General features: G+C 44.8%; 2 protein-coding genes across 6 annotated transcripts in view; both read right to left on the bottom strand.

The window, feature by feature from the left end:
• Positions 1–12,198, bottom strand: part of MIPEP (mitochondrial intermediate peptidase) — a 213,321-nt gene extending 201,123 nt beyond the window's left edge. For 4 of the 5 annotated variants that reach the window (XR_004178620.1, XM_003913672.5, XM_021929490.2 and 1 more), the window contains exons 1-4: positions 11,886–12,198; positions 8,833–9,006; positions 4,324–4,412; positions 1,890–1,976 (exon numbers count right to left, since the gene is read on the bottom strand). Coding sequence is in view for 4 of the 5 variants with exons in the window: in XM_003913672.5 (XP_003913721.4) it covers positions 1,890–1,976; positions 4,324–4,412; positions 8,833–9,006; positions 11,886–12,074 (539 nt within the window). In the remaining variant the exon portion in view is untranslated. Of the gene's footprint in view, positions 1–1,889; positions 1,977–4,323; positions 4,413–8,832; positions 9,007–9,823; positions 9,842–11,885 lie in introns of those variants that run through there. The other variant, XM_021929491.2, reaches the window with a different exon arrangement.
• Positions 12,199–13,284: 1,086 nt separating this feature from the next.
• LOC101015682 (complement C1q and tumor necrosis factor-related protein 9A-like) lies at positions 13,285–27,471 on the bottom strand. The gene is given in 5 exon segments (XM_009191637.4): positions 13,285–14,810; positions 16,887–16,946; positions 19,538–19,630; positions 19,633–19,718; positions 26,702–27,471. Coding segments are annotated over 4 exon segments (990 nt in total). The 5' UTR covers positions 19,697–19,718; positions 26,702–27,471; the 3' UTR covers positions 13,285–14,037.
• Between the last annotated feature and the right edge of the window lie 442 nt (positions 27,472–27,913).

A 27,913-nucleotide genomic window follows, 5' to 3' on the forward strand; every position in this document is an offset into this window, starting at 1 on the left:
TTACAGCTTTGGCTGTTCTTGCAACTAGAATTTTCCCTCCATTATATCTTCTGGAGAATGTGATTATCTTCTTTGCATACATGAAAGCTTTTAATGGCTTTGGAAAAACCCCAAGTTAAACAGGTTTCTTTATGGCCTGCCTTCTCAGAGACTCTAAACTACTAAAATTCTTCAAGCAGGGAAATACATTGATACATCAGATTTCCAAACTTACTGACTGAAGGAACCCTTCTGAGAAAATTTCTGAACATCTCAGAGAACTAGTATTTCAAGGATTGAATCTAAGAATAAGATGACGAGTTAATTTAAATCATTTCCTCTGTGCATTAACTTACCAGACAAGAGTTTATTAAATCTATAATTCTTTGCTTTAGCCACTGTCTTATATTTTGCCATATGAATGGTTCCAAAATATAATTATTTCTGGGTGCTAGCCAATACTCAATGATATATAAGTGCCACGACACTGCAATAATTATTACTTCTAATTCTTCTTCTCTCCTACTTCCAAGTTGCTTTTCTTTTCTAGACTGTTGATATTATACCCAGTTTATTTTCCCCAATATATTTATCATTTTATTATTTAAAAATTCCTATTGGCATTTTTAATAATATCTAGAAGTGTGGTATGGATCCTATCACTACAAGTCCTTTCTATCTAAAATGGTCTGCTAGTCCACTACAATTTTTATACACAAACAGGGGCATGTCGATCTTCAGTAAATACAGATTATGAATAACCTTCTATTTTTTACATTTGCTTGTTGTTATTTAAAGTCAGTACCAGTTCAGTATAAATCTGGCACAATTAATAGGAATTCAACTTTTCCTTGCTTTGCTAATGAAAGCAAGATAACGATAAAGCTTAAACTACGGTGATGACACAGCTAGCTTTACTAGTGTCCTGAGCATCAGGACTGATAAAGTAAAATACCACTAGGTTCCTGCACACCTGCCAGACAGGTGACAATAACCCCTCGAAGACTGAGCTACTCACATACCATGCTGTTCATGTGTTAGATTAACAGCAACCTGAACCATCAATTGGTCCCTATAGAAAATGGCTTCATTTGGGGTCAATAAGCCACGTACGGAGACAAAATAGGAGAAGGAAACAGGATCAGAAAGAATCAAGTTGTCGGAGGAAGTGTCCCACCAATAAAAAGTAGATAAAACAGGAATAAATGAGAAAAAAATTAATCTGTGTTATGGCATACATATAAGCAGGTTAAAGACAAACCCTACTCCACTGACAATTGCATTTGAGCAAAGAAATAAGATGCCTAGGTTCCTATATCAAATATTCTAATGTGTTGATTTAGAAGTAAGGCCTTTTCGATTCAGATTTATAAATGTAGCCTAATGAACCAAAGCAAATCATTACAAGCATCTTGACATCCTCCCAGTAGATAAAATCGATTTGCTTATATTTTCTGATAGTATCAATTATGGAACTTTGAGCATAAAGCTAAGCGTAACTATTAACTGTCTACCGGAGTTCACTCATTAGTTGGGCACCGACCACATGCCATGAATGTGTAGGTACTGAGGATGCAGCTGGGAACAAAACAGACCAAGCCCTGCCCTCAAGGAGCCTGCAGTCTGGTGAGATAGATGACGGATAAATAAACAAATAGGATACGTTGGAAGGAATGAGGGCTATGAAGAAAAATAAATCAGGATCAGAGGGTGGAGTCTGACCCTGTGTAACGATTTGGGAGGAGACACCATTTGAGTGGAGTCCTAGAGAAAGTGCAGGAGTCATAAAGATACCTAGGGAGGAACATTCCAGACAGAAGAGGCTGCAAGTACAGAGGCCCTGAGGGAGAGTCTCCCAACCTCACCTCTAGAGTCACAGTCACAAGCAACGCAAAGAAATGACTGGGTACCTTGTTTCTGGATCAAGGGAATCCACAAGTTTTTTATCAGTTAGTAATTTTTGCAAACTTTGATATAAATCCACATTTGTGTTCAACCTAGAAAAATGAGAAATTAAAAAAATTAGATCACTTTCGAATATCTTATTTTTAACTTTATATGAAAAGAATGGTGTCAGAGTGTACCATACACATGCCCAGAAGCTGAACAGCATAACCTACCAGGAACAGTGTAACCATCCTTCCTTCCCACTTTCCTTCCCTTTTCTCCTTCCCTTCTTTCTTCCTTTCCCTTATTTTGGAGACAGGGTCTCACTCTGTCACCCAGGCTGGAGTGCAGTGGCACAATCACAGCTCACTGCAGCCTCGATCTTCTGGGCTCAAGTGATCCTTCCACCTCAGCCTCCCAAGTAGTTGGGACCACAGGCACACACCACCACGCCCAGCTAATTTTTAAATTTAAAACCGCTGTAAGGGAGAGCTCAGGACACAGGCCTCAGCGCCATGCAACTAGGATGCAAGACTGGCCCTGTAACTGCTCTGGGACCTTGGACACGTTATTTAGACCTTAGGCTGCCGTGAGGATTAAATGAGATCATGTGTGCAGCACACGTTTCCTGTGTGAATGAACCATGGCCACTGTTGAGCAGTTGTGCCATTCAGAGAGCAAAGGGCCCAAGGCTGGGCAGTGGTTCCAACCCACCCCACAGTACCACTGGCAGGAACCCAGTCCTCTTCCCTAAATGCAAATGCCATGGCCCTCTCAGAGCTGAATAGTGAGCTGGGTCTAGACACAACCCACACCCTGCTGGGTAGGTCTTCCAGGAGGGATAAGGTTGTAAGAACCACTCACCAGTCTCTACTCACAGAGTCAGCGATACTCCTGTTCCTCAGTTGGTTCAAAAAAACACTGAAGATTTATATCAATTGAAGGGTTTCTGTTCCCATTCTCATGGGCCTTTCCAAATACCAGTGAAATGGAGGTAGTCATTACTCATCAAAAAACACTCGCCAAGAAGGGCCAGACTCCCACACGTGGATCCCAGAAGTCACGGAGTGAGTGCCAAAGCCTACCTCCTCCTAACCTGCTCACCCATGGAGCCCTCCATGGCAAAGGGACAGCAGTTCAGAGGCTGCCCGCACTGCCCCCACTGCTGAGGTTTAAGGAAATCGTGCATTGCCCCCACTGCAGAGGTTTAAAGAAATCGTCCCAGTATGTTTTACGTTGGAAGACCCTGAGATAAAGCCCATACTTCTGTCTGTATTTGTCCTCCCACAAAATGAAGAGTGATTGTCCATGAGACCGGCCTGTGTCTAATTCTGCAGGAAACAGTGTGCAGGGCGCCTCGAGCAGGCAGCCCACTGCTGACGACTTGCCAGAGGCCCTTCCCTGAGAGGCAAAGCTTTCTCCCAGGGAGTCCCCGCTTTCAGCCCCGTCAGCGTGCCCAGCGCCTGCACTCTGCAGGGCCCAGTTCTACCCCATTCCGCGAGCTGGTTTTCAGCGGCTGTGGGAAAACTCACACACGATCCTGCCAAAGTGAACAAATGCTGCCCGACCCGGGGAAAAACAGCTGCTGCACATCCTGAAATGCTGGGTCTTCCAAGGGAGCCTCGTCTAACCAGAGAAGCCATCACTCTCCTCCTCCAACAACTTCTGGTATATGAAATTGTCCTCTCGTGTTACCCCCTTTTCCCTGTTGTAAATCCACGCTGGCAAGCCCAGGGCTCTCCCTAGCTCTGTACACTGCCTGGCATGGTGCCATGCAGCTAAGTGTGCTGGAATACAGCACTGTCCACCAATAAGTTATTTTAACAAGCACTATGGAGCTCTCATAACTGGCTTAAAAACATTTACATTTACCTCAAAATCACTTTAAAATAATTCACTCCATCACAGCCTCAGCCAGAGCCTGCGCCAGCCCTCCCACAGACTTTTACGGCCTCCCTAGACTCCCCTAATTCCAACTGACAGGGGCCACAGGGACACTGTTTATACAGCATTTTGGCTTCTCGCCCTGTGGCCCACAGCCATTGATGTAACAGCAATTTAATCAAGCGAGAATCTAGTAAGTTCAACTTGCCACTAGGATACTAAAAGCCCTTGTTTAAGGTAAGTGATAATGGTGATGACAAGAATCGTGGGTGTCTACGATCTCAGATTATCAAGTGACACCTTTACATTGATCTCATTTAACCCTCACAAGGACCCCGAGGCAGGGTTAACTTTACACCCCATTTACAGACAACCAGCCCTGAGGCCCAGTGCCCGCCTGTGAGGTGAGCCAATGGCCTGTCCTGAGCCCTCCCTCTGGCCACCCCTGGTCACTCACACCTCCCACCCTGCTGGGCGGGGGACAAGCACTATGGACTGGACAAAACTGCACAAGTCCATGAAACTGGATCACCCAGGACGAGGCACAGAAGGGGGCCGGAGAACAGCACATACTTCTCTACCATGGTGCCAATACTTCTACAAGCTTCTTCCGCAGCTTCTCTGAATGCTGGCTCAGGGTGAGCGATTTTCACAAAATCAGCCTAATAAAAGGGAAAGACAAAACCAAAAGGGGATTTGATGAGAAGCTTTCTTCCAGGATCTGAGGGTGAAAATGAAAACCGGGTTTTAAGGTGTGCCATTGGCTTGGCCGATGCATTTCCATTACTGACTTTTTCCTAAGCGAGAAAAGCAAAGCAACTTCTTTCAGAACATTTAATTGTTATTCCTTGAAACCAAGTTTGTTTCATTCCAAAAAAAAAAACTTTTATTAACTTTATTTCAGAAAAGTTTTTCTCTTTCAAATATAAACACCAAGCAAATTCTTCCTTTTTTTTGAGACAGAGTCGCCCAGGCTGGAGTGCAGTGACACAATCTCAACTCACTGCAAGCTCCGCCTCTCGGGTTCACGCCATTCTTCTGCCTCAGCCTCCCATGTAGCTGTGACTACAGGTGCCCACCACCACGCCCTCTAGTTCTTTATTTCAAAAGAGCAGGCACTGGTTTCAAATATTCTACAACTTTCTGGCGAAAATTATTTGCAGTATGGTTCTCACATGTTAACTTATCTCCAGAGAACAACTCTTACAGGCTTTTTTTGACTAACACATACAGTATAGTTTCAAAACCCACTTAACTACATTCTAGTCTTTGATTTAACTACATTGTAGTCTTTGTGCAGAAAACAAAGGCACAGTCTCTTTACAGTCCTTTTAATAAAATATGAGTTCATAGTCTCCACGTAATACTGTATACAACTACTACTGCTGCTACTGAAGTCATTAGAAATTAAAATAAGTGAAAATTCTTTTTTAAAAACATAAAATGATGTAAAAGTAAATTTTCGTTTTCATGTCAAAAAGCAGATAAACTACAAAACACTACATATTTTCTTCATTTGCCAAGAAAATGTGTGACTATAATATGAAATAAAATCACCACAAGATAAAATTTCCTAATTTTATTATCAAATAGTTTTTAATGCCAAAACATTAAAGTCCATAGTTTGGTATATTTGTTGTAACAACTGGTAACGATAAAATAACATTAGTACCAAAGTAGCTGAAAAATGAGTTACATAAATTTACAACATTTTTTTTACAAATTACTAATCTACAGGTTGTGAATTTATAATCAATATTAAAATTCAAAACACTAGCATACATATTAAAAATGGGATTTGTAATAGTGACGAGGAAAACAGTTCCGTTACATAAAACTGTATTAAAAAAAGAAAACAAAATAAAATGACTACTTGGTGAAAAACAGTTTATAAAACGATTGTCTTATAACAGTACTAATCTTACTGGCAGGTAATATCTTAAAAATCAAAAACAGAGAAAGGTTCTTTTTTATCCAGATAACTACATATATAAATCACATCTTTTTTTTTTTTTAAGTTTTCAGAATGAGATATTATTATACATAAATATTAAAAATGTCAAAATAAGATACAGGGCAGAGAAGTTAAAATCTTTTAGTGAAGACCAAAAGCGAAAATGTAAAAAAAAATCCTAGAATACTGATTAAGATGAAGACCAAGACAAAAAATACACAGTGAATTCTGGGATTTGTGACAGCCACGCCAATGGTCACCCCTCAGTATCACTGGGCAATGGTTAGCTTCTCCCACAGATACCCGAATCCACAGATGCTCAAGTCTCTGATATAAAATGGTGTAGTACTTGCATATAACTGATACACAGTACATCCCATACGTCAAATCATCTCTAGATTACTTGTAATACCTAATGAATGTAAATAATATGTAAATAGCTGTTACACTGTATTGTTTTATGGAACAGTGACAAGAAAAAAAAGTCTGTACATGTTCAGTATGAATGCAAATTTTTTTTTCCCAAATATTTTTGATCCAAGGCAGGCTGACTCCACAGATCCCCCAAGCTGGAGGATTGACTACATAGTGAAATTCACTGACACAGACTTTCGTTTCCTGATTTCAGTGACACAATTAGGTGAACAGGGTATGAAACCTTCTTTTGAGCAGTGCGTTTCCACAGCTCCCCCACCATTCAAAGACACATTTCCTATGCACATACTGGAGGCACAGAACAAAAACCCAGTACAAACAGAACTACCCAGAGCCTGCAACTTCACTCCAGAGAATAACGCTTTACAATAATATACTTTATCAGTTTCCTTAAGAAAGGGAAGCTTGTGGTAAACATATCTGAAAGGTGTTAATGCTCAAGTCAAGTGCGTGGGTGGAAGGAAATTTTCCAAAAAAGGAAAAAATAAAGATGGGGATGAGTTATGCTGGGTCAAAGAAGTCAGTCAAAAGGTATACAGGATTCCACTTAGGTGACATTCCAGAAAAGTCAAAACTATAGGGATAGAGAACAGATTAGTGGTTGCCAGAGGTTAGTGGGGAGGGGTGGGTGTGACTATAAAGGGAGACTTCTGGGGATTGATGGAACAGCTTTGTATCCTGATTGTGGGGAGGGCTGCACAAATTTATACAAGTTAAAATTCACAGAATTGTACCATCCTCCAAAAGAAGTCAATTTTAAAAACAAGTACATAATTTTTTTTAAAGATGGAGAGGCTAACAAACTTTGCAAGCTTTCCAGGTAAGGGTTCATGAGACCCGAGCAGCCAGCCAGCCCTGAAACAGTTGAAACAGGAGGAAGAAGAGCTTGACAGATATCCTGCCTGGTCTGGCAACCCAGCTGCACCACACTCTGGCCAGGTGACAGCGGGCACATCCCTTCATCACCCAGTGCCTTTCTTCCCTCTTGTGAAAACGGAGCTATGCTGAGAAGGTTACTTCAGCTCATCCAGAGAAAGCTTCTTCAGCTAACTAGGCTGTAGAAAGGGCCTCCAGCCTAGTTAAATCTAAAACAAGTTAATGCCAGAATATAAACTCCATGAAATAAGAGATTGTGCTGTTTTATTCCTGCACGTATACCTCGTGCCCAGACAGTGTCTGGCACACAGTAGGTGCTCAACATTGACTGAATGTGAGGGAAAAACCTATGTAGTTCAATACCATGTAGACAGGATCATAAATGATCACTATTTAAATTGTGTGTGCTGCTTTCCTTGACAAGAGTCACCAAGAGTCGGCTCCTTCAGGCTGACAGAAAATCCCGCTTCCTGGAAATGAGTATATGGAAGAGATATCTGCACTTCCATGTTTGTTGCAGCTCTGTTCACAACATCCAAGATTTGGAAGCAACCCAAGTGTCCATGAACAGACGACTGGACAAAGAAAATGTGGTACTCACACACAATGGAGTGCTATTCAGCCATAAAAAAGAATGATATTATGTCATTTGCAACAACATGGATGGTCATTATGTTAAGTGGAATAAGTCAGGCACAGAAAGACAAACATCACATGTTCTCACTCATTTGTGGGACGTAAAAATAGATACAATTGACTCATGGAAATAGAGTAGAAGGAGGGTTACCAGAGGCTGGGGAGGGTAGCAGGGTGGTGTGTGTGGGCGGGGGGGGTGGAAATGGTTAATGGGTACAAAAAAACAGGAAGAATGAGTAAGACCTGCTATTTGATAGCACAACAGGGTGACTACACGCAATAATAATTGTTGATTTTAAAATAACTAAAAGAATATAATTGGACTGTTTGTAACACAAAGGATAAATGCTTGAGGGGATGGAGACCCCGTTTTCCCAGATGTGATCACTGTGCACTGCATGTCCCTATCAAAACATCTCGTGCACCTCATGAATATATACATGAGGTATATTAAAATTAAACATGAAAAATGAAAAAAGAAAAAGAAAATTTTGCTATCTCAGCAATGGATTTCCTAGTTGGTGAAGAGATCTAGGTATACACTTCTATTTCAACTTTAAAATGTTAAAAAAAAAAAAGGCTTTACAATCATTTTGATGTTAAAACTTGTTTTTTAATTTAAAAAAAGCATTCCTGAAAAGGTTTATTAAAACTGGTTCTCACACCTCTTATGAAAAAGAAGTGGCTCACACTTATAATCCCAGCACTTTGGGAGGCTGAGGCAGTAGGTTCACTTGAGGCTAGGAGTTCAAGACCAGCCCGGGGAACACAGGGAGACCCTGTCTCTATTACAGCAAAAAAAAGAAAAAGAGGAATTTTGTTGTAAACGTACACATAAAGTGTTCTTAGAATTTGGGGAGAAGCGTTCATAAATGAAGAACCTCTGTCAAATGAATATATATGTAAATATATATTAGTAATCATTCATTATATTACATATATATTTTATTAAATATTATATTAAAGTACAAGTTCTAAATATCACCTTTTCTGATAACATTTTCCCCATTCCTAATGACATATTTCATCATAAAAAATCATACCTAACGGATCTCAAACAGTTTCAGACATTTTTAACTTTATAATCTAATATTAAGAGTAAACAACGAAGGATAAACTTCACTTAAATTTTAGCAGGGTTGAAAGAGAGGTAGCTTCAAGTCTAAGGCAAAGCATCTTACCAAGTCGGCCACTCTGCACAAGGAATCCGAGAGCTCATCGAAGATCAGCACAGTCTGGGGCCCAGGTGGGGTGGAACACGCACGGTCCACAAGCAATTCTGTCTTTCTCAAGGCTTTTTCTTGTGCAATATGAAATCCTTCTGGGGCACTGAGCTCAGGAACTCCAAAAAGACCCTTAGAACCAAAGAATACGTCTGATTTATAACCAAAATTCAAAACTGTGCTTTTTTGATATTTACTAAAATTACTTTTATCACAAAGGAAATCTTGGCTTTCATTGGGGTATCATGTTATACCTGTGATCACGGATACCACTATCATACTCCCCATATCACTCCACATAAATTACACTAAAAATGTATAATTTTTCTTCAATTTTTAACTATTTTCCGAAAAAAAAAATGATATGGGTTCAAAATCCAGCTCTGTCACTTCCACGGAACCTAAGAATGGCTGCAAGAATTAAATGAGATAATATATGTAAATATATATGTGTGTGTGTATGTGTGTGTGTATATATATAGCAGTGTTTAGCACATAGCATTTGATAGATAGATGTCAGCCATAATTATTATTAGTTTATAACCCTGGTCATGTTATTTCTCCTCCTAGGCCTCATATTTTTTCATCATGTACAATGGGAATGACAATACATATCTTACAGCAGGGATACACATACTAAGGATATGTAAAGTACTAAAAGCAATATCTGACAAAGATCTCAGTACACAGTACCAATTATTCTACAACTATCAAAGAGAGAGGATGAGTTGACCACGAAGCAATAGATATTTTAGAAAAATTTAATGAACATATTAAAATCATAGGCTGAAACTGGGAGCAAATTTATACGTTCCAAAGACATTACAATATCTTGATAAAAATAAAAATCACTGATCTAATGGCAATGACCATTCTCTTGTTACCTATTCAATCACACTTGTTAGCACACTCAGGAAGGCAGGGAAAAAAGCATTTAATATGCACCTACCGCATACCATGAAGTGCGCCTGCTACTTTACAGAGGTTCTCATTTCAATCACACAATCCTACAGAACAGAGTATCATTCTTTTATAGATCAGGACACATGCTTTAAGAGGTTAGAAAAGGCGGGCGGATCACGAGGTCAGGAGATCGAGATCATCCTGGCTAACGCGGTGAAACCCTGTCTCTACCAAAAATACAAAAACATTAGCTGGGCGGGCGGCGTGCACCCGTACTCCCAGCTGCTGGGGAGGCTGAGACAGCAGAATGGTGTGAACCCGGGAGGCGGAGCTTGCAGTGAGCCAAGATCGCGGCACTGCACTCCAGCCTGGGTGACAGAGCAAGGCTCCGTCTCAAAAAAAAAAAAAAAAAAAAAAGAGGTTAGAAAAAACTTCTTTGAGGTCACAAATTAATATTGGCAAAGCCAGAACTCGAACCCGCTCTGTACATCTCTAAAGCCCACGCTTTTCCATACTTCTCTATTACAGTTACAATCTCAATTACAATCTGTTTGAAAGTCTTCTCTCCTGAAAAGGTGAGCTTCCAGACCCAAGAGCCGCTGCCCTTCATTTCTTTAACCAGCTATCCAACAGAACGTCTAACATATGGGGGGAACTCAATGAAGGAAACAAATGACCGCAGCAGAGGCTGGGCTTTGTTAATTAACTTTGCAGGTGTTTAGTACACAGACTTTCAGAAATAGCAGCAGGTAAACCTTCAGGCCTGATGAGGCCTACTGTTTCTACAACAAGGGATGGATGAAGTTAAGCTATTAATCTCTCTTCAAAATATATTACAAGTTAAAAAAATAAAAGAGAGTCAGTGGGGGACAAAGGAGAATCAGGACTAAAAACAAATGTCATCTTTATATTGATTTAATTTGATTCAAGCGCAGACTAATTCCACTTCCCAGTACAACCTGCCCTATTGCCGCGTTGCCCTCGGGAATTCTAACTCTCGGATTACCAGTGACCTTCGTAATGCTAAAAAACTGAATAAACCTTTTTTTCCCAAGGCAAAAACCAATTCACAAATTTGAAAATCTGCTATCGGTGCTGAGTATCAAGATACAAAAGGGAAAATTAGATACATCTCATCTACCCAAAATCAGGTCTCACGTCTTTCTCCTCAGCGCCCACAAGCAGTTCTCACACCAACTATGTTAATATCAACATTGCATACTCTTAAGGAAGGTGGTGTGGCAAATTTCACACAAAATAATTTTAAAACAGACAAAGCTGATAATGGAGATAAAACCAGAATCATACACCTTAGCTCAGTGCAATACCCTAGACTCCTCTTTATAAGGCAACACACTATAATGAAATTTTAAAAGGCAAAAATAAAAGTAATCCTTAACCTAAAACGGACAAAATATACAAACTCCAAGTAGAACAGGCATCAGGTAAGTCCCTTCCAACCTTGCCTCCTTCTCACCTTCCACTACACAATGCACTCTAATGACTTCCTGGGGTAAGAAATCCAAGTGACCAATTCCATGGCACTATGGCAAGTCAGACTCGTCTCAACAGGGTTTTGTGTTTTAAAACAAGAAAGCCCAAAGCTTTCAAATAAATTAATAGGCGATGGAATTTCATGTATCAATGAAATTACCATTACTTGACTACAGGCAGCCGTGTCCCTGCAAAAAGACCATGTGATACCGCCTGTGAAGGCACAGGCATAGGCCTCCTAAGGCAGGACTGTAGCGCTGGAACTAAAGGGCTTTAGCGGGGGTGCGGGTGCATGTATGCAGAGGGCGGGTCCTGGCAGGCCGAATTCACCGCCACCGTCAGGACGAACTATTCAGATTCACGTGGAGCAAGTGGCTCATGCAGAGGCAGTTCCCGGACCCGACACTCTGGGGAGGAGACCACTAAGCCAGGCCCCTCAAACCAGAGGTGACCTTGCCCTCATCGAGAGGGCACACAAGACGCCACTGTACCAGGTGGGTTCGCTGCCCGCCTCCTCCCAGGCCCAAACAATCTGGTCCTGAGTGTCGCTGGCCGCGCGGAGCAGAGGTCGGCTTAGCTCGCGGACTGAGGGGAGCTCCTCCTGTGCCGCTCACCCGGCGCTCGCCGAACAGGTCCAAGCGGCTGCCCTGGGGCTTGACATTGAAGGCGGCGCCCACGGGAGACCAGCTGGTGCTGACCCTTCGGGCCCGGATCCCGGCTTGAAAGCTTCCCTGGCCCGCCCACCGGGGCGGCAGAGCTGCTGCTCTGGCTCCGAAGCCGCCCAGCCTTCCGACGCACAGCATTCTATCCCCGGAGCAGTCCCTTCCTCCCACGCGAGACCCCTGCCCTGGTGCTTTCGCCCGGAACGCGGGCTCCGCGTTTCCAAGGCAGCGGCCCACGCCGCCCCACGTGACGGCTCCGCTTCCGGGTCTGGGCGTGGCCTCAGAACGTGGGCACGTTGACGTCCAGAGAGCAAGAGCGTCGCTGCCCTGCCTTCTCAGCCGCCGTCGCGGTTTACCGCCCCCTGTGTCCAGAGTTAGGAAAGGCTAGGGTTGCGCTTCCCTCGCAAGTTGACTAGGGGGCTGGGCGCAGGCAAAATCATGACATATTCGAATTCCGGTGGACATTAGATATTTTTTGAGAGATGGTAGGTACTTGAGTAAACAAGAAATGCCCGCCATAGGCCTGAAGGAGAAGTTTCCCTTTTAACCAACTCTCTTGGTAAATTCATCCTGCACTTCTCTGTTTGGTGTCTCTGCCCAGTAACTTTTTACTCTTGCATAGCTCATTTAAAAACTTTAGATGGCAAACAGTGAAAGCAGTCTAATGGGATTTTCCCTGCAGGGTTTCAGAATTGTCTGGGACCCGTGATCCCTTTTTTCCTCCCGCTTTCTCTCCTTTGGGATGGACTGTCTACCCTATGCCGGCCCCCGTCCCGCACCACTGTCTTTTAAAAGTGGATTAACTTTTCTGGTTTCGCAGACTCACACATGGAGAGAAATTCGGCCACAGGATGAATCACCCAGGAGGTCTCCTCTGTAGCTTATTTAAGGACGTAGATGGTGAGAGGAGTTGATGCGGAAAGTGTTAAGACTTTTGGAAATGTTGAGATGGGGCGAAAATGTATTTCGCACATGGGAAGGAAATCGACTTTGGGAATCAGAGGGCAGATTGGGCTGAACTGTGTCTCCCAAAACAGATGCTGAAGTCCTAACCCTCGGTACCTGTACAGGTGACCTTATTTGAACATAGGGAGTTTGCAGAGATGATTAAGATGGGTCATACTGGATTAGGGAAGCTGTCCTTGTAAGAAGAGGACAATGTGGCTGATACAGGAGGAGGACAGCCACCTGAAGATGGAGGCGGGGACTGGAGTGATGCTGCCACCAGCTGCCAGGAGCTGGAAGCAGCAAGGCCGGATCCTCCTGCAGCCCCTTTGGAGGCAGCATGGCCCTGCTGCTGCGGTGATCGCAAACTTCCAGCCTACAGAACTGAGAAAGTCCATTTCTGTTGTTTAAAGACTCCCACTTTGCGTACTTTATTTGGGCAATCCTGGAAAACAAACAGAGATTCACGACTGGCAAATAATGATCAAACAATGATTTGTTGGATGGAATGGTGATTAAAACCTAGGTTAGAAAATGAGCAAAGTGGGAGGGAGAGCACCAGGACAAAGAGCTAATGCATGCAGGGCTTAATACCTAGGTGACGGGTTGATAGAGGCAGCAAACCACCACAGCACATGTTTACTATATAACAAACCTGCACGTTCTGCATATGTATCCCAGAACTTAAAAATAATTTTTTTAAAAAAGACAAAATGAGCAGTGTCTACAGCTTTCTGGAGTGTGACAGCATCACCAACTTAAAGCTGTTACTAGTACTAAATGGAATAAAGATTTCCCTTTACTTTCCCCTTACTGTCCTCAGAAACACAGATGAGGGATACATCCTCACATGACTCCTCAGAGCACTAAAATGATATCAAAACACTCTTCCCACAAGAAACACACAGGCAAAGGATCTTCAGATAATAGAAATAAGAAATGTGAAGTAAATTATAATAAACCATGCAGCTATTTTCAATATTTACTCCTGGAAAGACAGTAAGTTACACAGAATCAGTTTTGGGAATAACTTTTCCGTTTTCACCTTTTTATGATTATTGTAATAATTGGAGGAATTAATAAAGTAAAACCATCTGAGTAAGTTCGTCACCAAGCTGATTCTGATGGATGGTGTGGCTGATTTATAAACTCTCCTCTGTCACAGGCTGCTGAACAGAAGGAACCCTGTGAAAGTTGTGTCATCGTCCTCATCAGCAAACAAGCCATTGAACCTCTCTCCTCCTGTCATCTGCAGCCACACCTCATCCCCCAGCTTCAGCTGCAGGACAATGCCGCCAGAGGCCTGGTCCTCAGAGCTCATGTAAGCGTCTTTGGTGTGCAGTATTTTTACTCCATTTTTGACCAAAGACACCTGAACATTCCTGGAGAAAACAGTGATGTGGTAGGTGAAGTAATAGACCCCAGCAATGTGGCACGTGAACTTCCCCGTTGCTATATCATAATGGTTGAATTCGTTATACAGGATCTTATCAAATTTAATGGGCACATCGGAAGAAGGAAACTTGCTCAGCACCGTGAGCCCCACAGTGAAAGCACTTTTTGGCAAGACTAGCGTCTCACCGATTTTCCCTTTCTCTCCTCGATCTCCTTTCCAGCCTCTTATTCCCCGGACTCCTGGCTCGCCCTGGGGCCCCATGGGTCCAGCTTCTCCCTTGGGACCAGGCTTTCCAATAGGGCCCATGGAACCTGGTAAACCAGTTGGGCCCAAAGGCCCAATGTCGCCCCTTGGCCCCTCAGGACCAGTGGGACCCACGTCACCCTTATTCCCCTTCTGCCCCTGAGGCCCAGTCTCTCCTCGGAGGCCTTTCTCTCCCATGGGCCCTGCAAGCCCCTTGGGTCCGTGTTTTCCTGGGGATCCTCTTGAACCTTGATCACCTTTGATGCCTTTTGCTTCAACTTTTCCATCTGCTCCTAAACAGAGAAAGAGCAAACAAAGAGATGGTTTGTGAAAGATTCCCTTGTGAACAACTTTGGTTTTTCTATAATTGAGCTCAGAAATGAAACAAAGTAGTGTACACGTTCAGTATACACCCAGAGGTTAAAATTCAATTACTCCATCTGGGTGCGGTGGTCTCCTAGCACCTTCAGAGACTGCGGCAGGACGACTGCCTGAGGCCAAGAGTTCAAGACCAACCCAGCCAACATAGCAATACCCTAACTCTTAAAAAAAAAGAAAATCATAAAAATAAGAAAATAAAATTCAATTACTCCAGCCCAGCTCAGTGACTCACGCCTGTAATCCTAGCACTTTGGGAGGCCAAGGTGGGCAGACTACTTGAGTCCAGGAATTCAAGATCAGCCTAGGCAACATGGCAAAACCTCACGTCTGCAAAAAATACAAAAATTAGCCAGTCGCGGTGGCGCACAACTGTAGTCCCAGCTACTCGGGAGGCTGAGGTGGGAGGATCACTTGAGCCCAGGAGGTTGAGGCTGTAGTGAGCCGTGATCAAACCACTGCACTCCAGCCTGGGAAACAGAGTGAGACCCTGTCTCAAAAATAAATAAATAAAGTCAATTACTCCAGTTACACACGTGTGTGCACAGGGACACACACACATCCCAACAGACCTTTTGACTACTGTCTACTAAGTTAGTGTCAGGGTTCATGTTAGAAATGACAACCCTACCATCTAAGTCTAACATGCTGGCTATGAAATAATGTCAATCCGTACAGAAAGAGCAGAGACAGGCAGATAAACTGACACTCAACCCTAGTCATGTGACATCCTCTAAAAAGCCCCTCCCTGGGGTGAACATAAAATAAAGCCTGCATCGAAGCATTCATTGCCCTCTCCTGCCCAACCCCAGCCCCAACCCATCCATCCCACCAGCAGTTCATCATCCACAGAGACCTTGCTGCTTCCTTGCACCCCCACCCATCCCAAAGAGTCGTAGTTGCAAGTGTGGACTCTGAGGTTAAATGCCAGGTCCCTAGCACATGTGCACACAGGACGTCAGATGAGCTAGTGAGCCTCGTGCCTCTGTTCCCTCACCTACGGAACCGGGCGATAAAACTGCCTACTGTCTGGGGATGTTGCATTCGGTGAGTCAGCACATGAAAAAAGCACAAAGTGAAGATGACACGAGTTTGCCGCTGTGACTACATCCCGGGGATCCATCAGGGACCAGTTCTAGTGCCACCTCCTCCATGCAGTGCTGCCGGATGCACCAAGTCAAAAACTCAGTCTCACTCCTCAGTGCTCATCCACTGCAAGGTTCAAGGTTCAGCAAACTACAACCATAGGCCATATTTAGCCTCCCTCCCACAAGCTAAACAAACACGGCTCACATTTTTTTTTGTTTTTCTGGTTTTTGTTTGTTTGTGACAGGGTCACCCGCTCTGTTACCCAGGCTAGGTGCTGTCATGAGATCATGGCTTATGGCAGCCTCAACCTCCCAGGCTCAAGCGATCCTCCCACCTCAGCCCCCGAGTAGCTGGGACTACAGGCACGTGCCACCATGTCCGGCTAATTTTTTTTATTTGTATAGACAAAGTCTCAATATGTTGCCCAGGGTGGTCTGGAACTCCTAGGTTCAAGTGATTCTCCTACCTGGACCTCCCGAAGTGTTGGGATTACAGGTATGAGCCATGGTGCTTGGCCATGGTTTGCATGTTTAAATGGTCACAAACAATATTCCACAATACATGGAAACCATGGGGAATGCCCATTTCAGTCTTCACACATATGGCGTCACTGGAACACACCACGCTTATTTATGGAGCATCTACAGCTTCTTTTCACTACAAGTGGAAGTTGAGTAGTGCTGAGAGATCCGTATGGCCTGCGGAGTTGAGGATATTTCCTACCCAGCCCTCTACAAAGCCTGCCAATCCCTGCAGAATCCCCCCTCTGGAGAGTAAGAACTGTGCTGCCTTTATTGTAAGATTATAATCAGCATGGAGGACTTGTCCATGGCAAACACTTAATAGTTATTGTTAAATACTCGACAGCTCAGAATTAGAGCATCATAAATAGGAACTTGTACCTCGTTCTCCTGTCTCTCCACTCGTCCCATTCTTCCCCGAGCTGCTGGGACGTCCTGGCTCTCTTAGGTGGAAAAGAAGAAAACAGGCATGAGTTGAAATTCCGTTTCTGATTTTCTGGCCATTGGTCTCCACCAGCCATATGTGTTGGAGAGTCTGGGAGTGACCCCCGCCCTGAGGGGCGCTCTGTCCTCCACACGAGTGCAGGCGGAGAGAGGCAGGCATGAGCGGGCATCTGGGGTGCTGAGCTGTGTGGGATAAGTGATCTAAGAAATGAACTGAATGACTTCCCAAGCACCCATCTCCAGGACGTGCCTAGAGCACACAGCAAGATAGGACGAGGAGGGAGTGTGTGCAATGGGGACTGACTGTCACAGTTGATTGTGTTCCTCTCCTGTGACAAGGACTTGGGACATGGTCTGAATATTGGGGGTGCGAGGAGATTTCCTCACTCTGTTTCTCTTCCATTACTCTTGAGGAGAGTGGAACGGAAGATTTACTAGCCTCCTATGAAAACACAGATGACTATGGTTATGTGACACTACCCCAAGATAGAAAAGAGAGTTCTGGAAGAATCTCTCCAGTGCCTTAGACTGGGGGAAATGCCACCAATCAAGCTGGCAGAGAACATCAGGTGAGTGGAGCTCTGCTGACCACACTCAAGTCCTTGTGCTCAGAACAGGCCCCCAGAGCCCCAGGTCAGCGTGCTGTCCGTCAGCAGGTTGAAGATGGCTCCGGCCATGGCTCACCCCAGATTCTGGCTTCTCACAAAGCAGCAGAGACTCCCATACTTCAGTCCCACTGACCCGACTGAGGGGCGACAGGAGCAGGCTGGGCCGGCTTGCAGGTCCCAAGACAGGACTGACACAGGCAGACTTATTTCTATCACAATGTCTGTTCTCCTGGGACATCAGCACTCTTGAGTGGGGCCTTGGTCAGTGTGGGGCCTCTGAATGGAGGGGGCTCTTCCCTACATTTGCCTCTCCCTGCACTCCCCTCCCCTCCACTGGCTGCTCCCCTGTGTCTTCCTCTCCTTCCCTCTTTTTGTTTCCTGCTTGGCTCTCATTTCTCCCATTCTCTAGAGCAGTGGCCTCAGAGCTTTCATGATCAAACAACCACAACTCACAAAGCATGAGCACAGACCCCAATCAGTAGACATTTATGTGTTTCTAAATCATGCACAGGTATTATATGAAAATTATGTTTATTATAAAACATACACAAAAATACACTTTAAGATGATAAGATAAAAATGAAGTAAATTTTAAGTGTGAGCAATGTGAATGAATATCCTTCTAAGAAATAATATATATTATACATAATACCTATGAATTACATAGAAAAAAATAGGTATAACATTTGCTTGTAAGAAGTATGTAAAACTTGAAAAAATGGACATTGGTGAGCAAAGAGGAGAGAAATTCAACAGGGAAGAGGTGGAGAAATTTGGTTTTGAATATAGGAGTGTTTGTCTTGGTCCTCTGTATTTTTTATGTATCACCTATTTATCTCCTTTTGTGTGTAATATTTTATGACAGAAATAAAAAAAATGAAGAGCCTACATATTCAGAAATACAATACACACACACCCCACTGTGGTCCCGGTGTGAGGGCAGAAGACCTGATTTCATTAAGGGTAAGGTTTTGCTATTCATTTGGACTGGGCTGTTTGCTACAGGGCCCTGGAGCAGTGTCAGTGAGCTGGAGATGTGAGCCAGGAGAAGACACCTCACAGAGCACATGTGCAGGATGGTGGTTCCAAAGAAATGAAGTGGCTTCCTGGGGATGCTTGACTTCATCCAGCCCACTCAAAAAACCAGCAGGCCACCAAATGCCATAAGCGGAGACATGTTAGAAACAAAAACTTGTCTTGAAAAAGGTCCATAGAAGTTTTGACATTTTCTTTGTTATGCCACTGAACTGTGCCCTTAACCCAGATGGATCATTCTGCATAAATCTTAGATATGTGACCGTACTGTCAAGACCAGGGCTCAAGAATGGTACCCCATTCAGAAACCAAGTCTACTGGTTGTTGGTATGGAAACCACTCAGACTTCCCGGCTTTGGCAAATCTCCCTCCCAGAGGCTGGATCCTGTCCCCAGATCCCCAGACCCTGGGACAGGGTCCCAACCTAGGTCATAGATTCATAAGCAGCAGCTGTATGTGTCATCTGTCACTCCGCATCTCCTGCTTCATGGCACGATGCAGTATTAGCTCTCACCTGCACTGCAGCTGGGTGCTTGCTGCCAAATAATTCACAATCAGATCTCTCTATTAGTCTTTCGTTGCCAAAAATCCATCATACCTTTCGCCTGAGGTGGGAGGATCCATGACATCGTATTCTACCGAAAATGTTCTGCGGTGTCAGAGATGAGAGAACCCGGGAGGGTAGAGGTCATGGCCATCTCATCCTGTGCTCTCCACCAGCACCTGGCACACAGTCTGGCATGGAGCAGACCACGTGAGTGTTGCTGGGCAGATGGGTGGATGAATGAATGAGGTCAGGCCCCAGCGAGTGTTGCTGGGTGGATGGATGGATGGATGGATGGGGTGTGAGTGGGTAGGTGGAAAATCACACAGATGATGAGTGAATGAGATGAAAGGAATGAAGGGAGAAAAGTTGAAAGGCAGCCAAAGCCAGCAGGTGAGTACCTGCATCCCCTTTGTCACCCTTTGCTCCGTCTCGTCCATCTCTTCCAGGCAGACCGTTGTGACCGGGGTTCCCAGGGATGCCAGGGTGCCTTGTGAGTCTTGTGAGCTTATGTTCCCTGCGCAGATTCCAATGGCAAGCAGAAACCACCAGATCCTCATGGTTCAGATGACAGACTCTGAACTGAAAGAGGGAAACAGAAACCCAAAAGAAACCTTTGTTGCTGAGGCCCAGGACACAGCCTCTTCCATGCCGTGCGAAATAGGTGAGCTGTCCCCTGCCCCAGACCCACACCTGGACAGACTTGGACAGAAAGCTCAGGGCAGGGGAGCAAGCTGGTTGTAACCAGAATGACATTATCCTTGGAAGGTAACACTAGTGACTGGAACCAGTCTTCAAGGTGAATGGGCAATAAAAAAAGCCAAGTTTAAGGTCAGGATACTCTTCCATTTATCATTTCACTTTGAAAAAAATCACTTTTCTGAACCAGACACCAATACTTACTTATCTCACAGGACTGTTGTAAAGATCAAATTTTATCACAATCTGCATAAAGGCACATTATAAATAGTGAAGCAAACATAGCATTACCATCTGATCCAGCAATTCCACTGCTGTGCATCTACAAAAGTCATTTAAAGCAAGGACTGGAACAGATCTCCATGTTCATAGTCGCATTATTTTCCATAGCAACTCAAGGGTCCATCAGTGGATAAACAGATACATGCAATGTGGTAGGTCCACACAATGGAATATTCTTCAGCCTTAGAAAGAAAAGAAATTCTGACACGTGTTACAACATAAAAGGACCTCGAGAACATTATGCTAAGTGAAACCAGCTAGTCACAGACAGACAGACCTGGATAACTTCAGTTATAAGAGATTCCTAGAGCTGTCAAACTCATAGAAAAAGTAGGATGGTGGTTGCCAGGGGTGAAGAGAGAAGGAAGTGGGAGTTGTCTGATGGGTACAGAGTTTCTGTTTGGGAACATTTTAAGAGTTTCTGTTTGGGAAGATTCTAAGAGTTTCTGTTTGGGAAGATTTTAAGAGAGTTCTGGAGATGGGTGGTGGTGATGGTTGCACAACAAAGAGAATGTACTTAATGCCACTGAACTATGTCCTTAAAATGGTGAAGCTGGTAAGTTTTATGTTATATATTTTTTACCACATTAAACACTTAAATTAAATTTTTTTAAAAAGTAAAGCATTCCAAGCAGTCTTACTGAAATGAGAGGTATTCTTTCAGTCATGGTCTTGTTTTTCTAGGAGGCCACTGTGAGGAAGGGCCACACACACACAGAAAACATCACCTAGTTCGGGACAAGTGCGTTTTCAAGTCCTTTCCTCTGTAGACACTGCCCCCACCCCAGGTGATCCATGCAGTTTCCCCGCAGCAGGAGCTAAGACAACACTTGGGCAGTGCTCCAAACAGAGGGAGCAGCAAACGCAAGGCCTGGAAGGAAGAGGAAACGTGGATGGCCGGGCCTCCTGACTCAGCAACGCTCCCACTCAGGGCTGCGGAGCATCATGTTACTCTCCCACATGGCGCCCGTCATGGCAGGGGCTTCACACTTGTTTATGTAATTGTAGGATGAAGAACCTGACTCCCTGCCCGACTGTATTTCCTCATTATTGTCTTCCTAGCACCCAATAGCAAACTTGGAACAGCAGATTGAACAAATACTTGTTGAATGAAATTAATTTATCATCATGGGAGATGTCTTAGGATACATATATATAATTTTTGGAGACAAGGTCTTGCTCCATCACCAAGGCTGAAGTACAATCATGCAATCACAGCTCACTGTAGTCTCGACCTCCCAGCTCAAGCGATCCTCCTGCCTCAGCCTCCCAAGCAGCTGGGACTACAGGCATGCACCACCACACCCGTCTAATTTATTTTATTTTATTTTTATCTTATTTTATTTTATTTTTGAGCGTAGTTTCGCTCTTGTGACCCAGGCTGGAGTGCAATGGCTGATCTCTGCTCACTGCAACCTCTGCCTCCCAGGTTCAAGCAATTCAGCTTCTCGAGTTGCTGGGATTACAGGCGCCATCACCACGCCCGGCTAATTTTTGTATTTTTAGTAGAGACAGGTTTTCATCATGTTGCCCAGGCTGGTCTTAAACTCCTGACCTCAAGTGATCTGCCTGTCTTGGCCTCCCAAAGTGCTGGGATTACAGGCATGAGCCACTGCCACCTGTCCTAATTTCTCTTCTCTTCTTTTCTCCTTCCTTCCTTTCTCTCTCCTTTTTTTTTTTTTTTTTTTGAGACTGGGTCTCACTCTGTTGCCCAGGCTGGTCTTGAACTCCTGAGCTCCCCCCTCACTCTCCCAAAGTGCTAGTATTACAGGCTAAAGCCCCTGCACCTGACTTTTAGGATTTAAAAAACAAAACAAAAACGTGGGCCTAGTGCAACTGGTCAGAACCCAGATCTTCTCACAGGCCTGATAGCCGTGTAAATCTGCACATCTTTCTGGAAAAGTTAAAGAGCAAAAGACATCTATATCTTTCACCCTGTATTCCTATCCCTAAAATTCTTCCTAATATTCCAAAACTGCGTGCCAGTTGTGTGACATTACCTGCCGCATTATCTATAACAGGTGAAAAAGTGCATGCTACATAATATGTAACAATAGGGGAAGGGTTTACTATGTGTAATAGTGTGTAACTGCTGCGATAATTATGAAGGTCATGTAGAAATATGTAAATGATATACGTTGTGCTGAATTTTAACAGTAGACTAAAATGCCATGTACATTACAAATGTACTTATGACTGTATGAATATTGACAAAACATGAAGTGAATATATGCAAATAAAGATGGTTGCTTTAGAATGGGGGGCGGTTATGGGAGCTTTTCATTTATAAAAAATGCTTTTTTTTTGTGCCTACACAAATATTTCTAGAGATTGTGAAAACCAGCCAGACTCTCTGCCATGCGAAGTCTGTATTGCCATCTGGTGGAAATGTCACAGGGTGCAGCCTAACGCAAAGGGAGGATTTTTGGAAAAGGAAATGCCGATCTTTCTCTTTGAAGTCACAAATCCGCTCCATTCCAGGAAATTGAGTTGAGTTTTCTTGGAGCCAAATTCCATGAAGAATATACTCGAGCCTCCTTTGTTAAACTCAGAAGGGGCTGGAAGCAGTCAAATCTAAATTCCATCAACCAAACTTTGTCGAGGGTTCTACAATTTTCATTTTAACTTTTCAAAACGTGGAGCACAACTATTCCAGGAATAAAATGATCCGAAGATCATAAAGGTGTCAGGTTAAACTCCAATTTGCTCTCCAGGGAAGAAGGAGCCAGCCTGAAAGCAAACAGTTACTCTTCTGTAATTCTTTCACTAGTTTTGCATACTTGATGTAGGCAGATTTTATCTAGCTTGTTTATACAGCATGGAGACAAGCTTCAGCAAATTATTTTGATTAACTAATATGTGTTCTCCCAAATACACAGCAAAGTAAGTTGTGGCACTATTTCTGTTTTATTTATTTGCTTGTTTGTCTGTTTATAGAGATACAGTCTCATGATGTTGCCCAGCTCAGTCTTGAACTCCTAGGCTTAAGTGGTTCTCCTGCCTCAGCCTCCCGAATAGCTGGGATTAGAGACATGGCCAACACCCAGCTTGGCACTATTTTTTAATAAGAAAATTTAGAAAGTTTATACCTCCTATTTAGCCTCATCTTCAATGTAGAACATTGAGGATTTGCACAAGGAATATAGAAGAAATTACATTAATGTTATTTTGAAAAATAATTACATTTGTGCTTCTCACAAAGCTATGGGTTGGACTCTCAGTTTCATTAGTTCAACTACAGTTACACTCTCAACTTTGAATTTCTGGGTCTGGTCTTTTTCCAGGAGTGCCTTCTGGAAAGAACTAGGAGCCTCTTCTGTCTCCCATCTTTCCCTGCAATCACCTCCTCTATCTCTCTCTTCTCTTGCCTGAATTACTGTCCTCCCCAGTCCCCACTTACTCTGTACACCACACCTAGACTAGTGATCACTTAGGAGGCAGCAACCTGGGTCAGAGCTTTATGAAGATCGTGACTGCATTTTTCCACTTCCTTATTTTCAGTCAAGTTTTGTTGGATGAATCAATGCAGGCATGCAAGAAATACTATCCTGGTTCCAACTGTGTGTGGACCATTACCAGGTGACTGGGTATCAACGCTGATCCTTGTCAGCGCTTTCGTGGAGTTGCTAGTTATCTCCAACACCTCTTCTCACCTTCATCCAGAATAATAGAAATTTTAGCTGGCCACTCCCTAGCCTCCCTTGCAGCCTGGATATGACCATGAAACTAGATTACGGGCCATTGGAATGAGCAAAAGTGAGGCGTGTAATTGTATGCAATGACCAGCCTTAAAGGGTAAGGTTCCTGTGTGGGGTGTTTGCACGGCGTGGTCAACCATGTGGGACTCCTTGAAGGAGGGCAACAGAGTTTGGGGACAGAAAACCCCTGGCCTCAGATGACTCCACAGGCCAGACCTGTCCTGCCAGCACATCTTTGACAAGAGCACATGAAACAGAAATAGCTTCTACCTTGTGTAAGCCACTGGTATGTGGGGTCTCTGTGACACACAGCTGAGCCCACATCCTGAGTAACACAAGGCGTGCACCGCCCAAGGTGTGGTCGCTCATCAGAAGTGAGGAGCTTGTAGACATCTGTAGTCAGCCAGTGACAGCTGCTGGGGACTCCCTGGGCATACAACAATCCCAGTTCATACCCCCCAGGCATGAACCCTCCCATTCATACAACATGAATGTATAGAGACTAGAGGTCATCATTCTGCAGAATGCTGTGACCGCATGAGTCAGACACACTGGCTTGGTCGGGGCAAAGGGACACAGAATGCAAATAACTTTGAAGTTAATGTTTTTTAATCTCCCCAAAATAGGTTCTTATTTAGTTCATTTATTTCTGGCTCATTCTCCTATGCTTTACCTATATGTGTCCTTGCTAAAGAATCTCTTGATAAATGTTCACCCAGTGCCCTTCCTGATTAATTTTCTCCAAGAACATCCTGTCCTTATTTCAATAGCCAAGGTTATCACTCCTCAAGATTCTTAACTCTCCAAAACTAAGATTTAATATAAACCTGCTAGAAATCAGCTGAGTGATATCTCCAGGGTTTCCAAACCTCAGAGCTTCAGCTTCCTCCTGTAGGCACCGGAAAGGATGAAGGCCCTCCCAGATCTGACGATCTAAGAGTCCAAATAGCTCTAGGGTGCCTTCATCGAATATATTATCTTTCATGCACTCTCTCTATTGTACACTTCATACATTTCTTCTTCAACACATATTGATGGTTTTCTCCTACACTGTAAATTAGCATAGCCATAAATACGAAAATGTATACAAGTTGAATAAGTGAACCTGATCAAGAAAAAAAAGTACACATTAAAATTTGTGCAAAATAAGCTATAAGCGTCTCTAGAAAGCTCTTTTAAAAAGGTCCATTATTCTCATGACTTATTCTACGGTTTTTATCTCTCCTCCTAGCCAGTGGCAGTGTTCTAGCAGAATTTCAAAACCTGCTTTTATCTCCTCTTCAGCCTCTTCCTCAAGAATAAACTTTGAAAGCGGTTTACCTCTTCCTATCCCAAACTCTATAGACATCTGACTATTCTGCAAATTAATAAGCAGGGTTACCCCACAGATAATATAAGCGCTATTTTAGGACCTAGATGCCTTAAATTGAATGTAAAGAAATCCTTTCCTAATGAACTTACCTGGACCCGAGGGCTGCAGGCCGGACCCAGATACCGTGCAAACCAGGAATCAAGGTCCAGCTAAATAAAATCAGCCTTCCTGCCGTACAATTCCCCAGTGGATATGTCTGCAAAATAGCAGAGAGGGGAAGGAACCCAGGAAGGCCAAGACGTCTTCGAAGAGCTTCAAGAATTGAGGCGACACTGGAGTCAGGTAGCATCTTCTACCAGTACCCCTTAGTTTGGAAAAGTTAACTCCTTTTGAATGAAATGAGGGAATACTTTCAAGGGGGGTCTGAAGGAAGGAGTGCCCCAGGCGGGTTTCTTTTTCAAAGTGATGTTCATGCCTTTGCCTCAGTGCTTCTCCCTGACCTTGGGGTAATTAGGAAGCAACAGGACAAAACTGAAGGCTGCTAACAGTGGCTGGGTCTCATTTGGGTCCCGGACCATTAGAATTCCTATCGCTTAATCAGATTTTCAGACGTCTGTGTCCTAATTGCTTACGAGTTTAGGCATTTGTGTAGGTAAGGTTCGGTGCCCATTCCCCTCTCACTCACAATCACACTCCACCTACCGCGGGGAACGCGGTGCAACCATTTGTTCAACGCCGGTAACCAAGGATCCACTTTCCTCGTGCCTAGTAGTAACATTTATCTAAAACTTACAACAGCTTCCAGGGGACGGAGGAGCCCAGCCCGGTTTCCCCAGATGCCGCCGTGCACGGAGCAGGAGCAGAGGCCACGCGGGAGTCTGGTGTCCGGGTGGATGCGGGGCGCGCCCCAGCTCGGAGGCGCCGGCTCCCTCCCCCGACGCCTTACTCACACCGTGCCTCAGTTTCCCCGTCAGTGCAGCGGACAAGACAATGCCGAGGTCCCAGGCGGGCGGCGGGATCTAATTAGTGGGTGTAAAATGCGCGGGATCTGGCTTCTCCCGGGCGCCCCGCAGCCTGCCCCGCTCTTGGTGGCTAAAGGCAGGGAGCCCCTGAGTCCAGCGCGGCTGGGGGGTCTCAGCAGTTCTGGCCGGGCCCCCTCCCGCCTTTGTGGTCCGGCCTCCGACCCCTGCACCGCAGGCGGCCCCCACGGAACGCGCGACGGGTCCCCGACCTCCCGCTGCGGACACCGGTCCCGCCGCCCGGCCCTTCCCCGCCTCCCGCGCCTCTGCCCCCGGGGAGCTCCGGACAGACCCGCCTGGGCAGCCTCGACCTCGGCCGCAGAGCCCGCGAGGGAAGCGCAGCCTCGGGCCTCCACGGGCCACGCGCGCCCCATTCCGGGCTCTCCCACGTCTGCACTCTCCAGCCCAGCCACGCCGAGGCTTCCAGAACCTGCCCTGCGGCCCCGCTTTGCTGACACCCCACCCACCGCGTGGGCTCATCCTCACTGCACAACCCTGGCGGGGCCTGGGGTCCGTGCGAAGCGGCTCAGGAGAGAGACCCTGGCCCCTACTTACAGGGAAAAGGGCTCCATCCTCTTGGTGCTTCCTGCCCGCAGCGTCTCCAGCCTCGGGGTGCTGCGGCCCAGGCTCAGCTCGGTTCTCTCCAGCTTTGCCCGTCTCGCAGGTGCGGAGCAGGGGCGCGCTTATGTTAGGTCATCTCCCCACAACTCCCCTGGAAGAAAATGCCACCCCCATCCCTTTCACTCTCTGCTATACATGGTGCCACTATGCGCTGCCCTGTGGGTTGTGGGGCTCGCCCCCTCCGCACCCTAGTGCCCGCCCTCCCCAGTGCAGCCCAAGGAGGGGGGGCAGCTCACTTTGGGAAGCAGGTGGATGTTAAGAAGAAACAAAAAGTGGGGAGGAGCCACTTGGCAGCCTTCATAGGAATCCTTTTCTGATTACAGCCACAGCAAACAACGGGCTGTTGACTGAGCTGTTAATTAGAGAAGGAAATTCTATCTACCCACCCGCAAAGGGCGAGTGAGCAGGGCCACTAGCACAGCTCCTGTGGCCGGGCCTAGCCTTCAGGGGCAGTCAGAGGGCACAGTCAGTTCTCTCTGTCTCCTCTCCATCATCCCTAGCAAAAGCGGCCCCACCCCACTGCTCCCTTCCACATCCCTCTTACTCCAACACTGAGTCCACTGACATTTCTCAAGCCAGGGGGGCCCTCCTAGGTTGCTCTCAGAGGCCTCCTTCTCCCACGCCTACCCAGTTCGATGGAGCTCTTGAATGGATTACCACACTTTTAACCGCCTCTAGGTAAGATAACTGCCTTTTCATCCCCAAATAAAAGTTTTATTGAACCTTAATGGTAAAATCTACCGTTTAGGGGGAACAGCAGATAACTCATCATATATTTTGGAAGCAATTCTTTTGGCTTTTTGAAAAACTGCTTTTAATAGATGAACTATGTTTTTAGTTGTATAACAAATTAACAAAAAGACTGGAAAAAATAAAAGGAACTCTACAATCAGTAATAGAGTATTATACCATATCCAATGGTTATATGTTTTTCTACAATTATCCCAGTTACCTGAATGATGTACAGTTATTTTATTATTATTATTTTAAGAGACAGGGTCTCAGCTGTGTTGCCCAAATTGTAGTGCAGCTTAGATACTCACAGGTGCAATCATAGAGAATTGCAGCCTTTAACTCCTGACCTTAAGCGATTCTCCTGCTTCTCAGGCTCTTGAGTAGCTGGGACTACAGGTGCATGCCATCACT

This window comes from Papio anubis, chromosome 15 (assembly GCF_008728515.1).
Source record: "Papio anubis isolate 15944 chromosome 15, Panubis1.0, whole genome shotgun sequence".
Classification (NCBI taxonomy): Eukaryota; Metazoa; Chordata; class Mammalia; order Primates; family Cercopithecidae; genus Papio; species Papio anubis.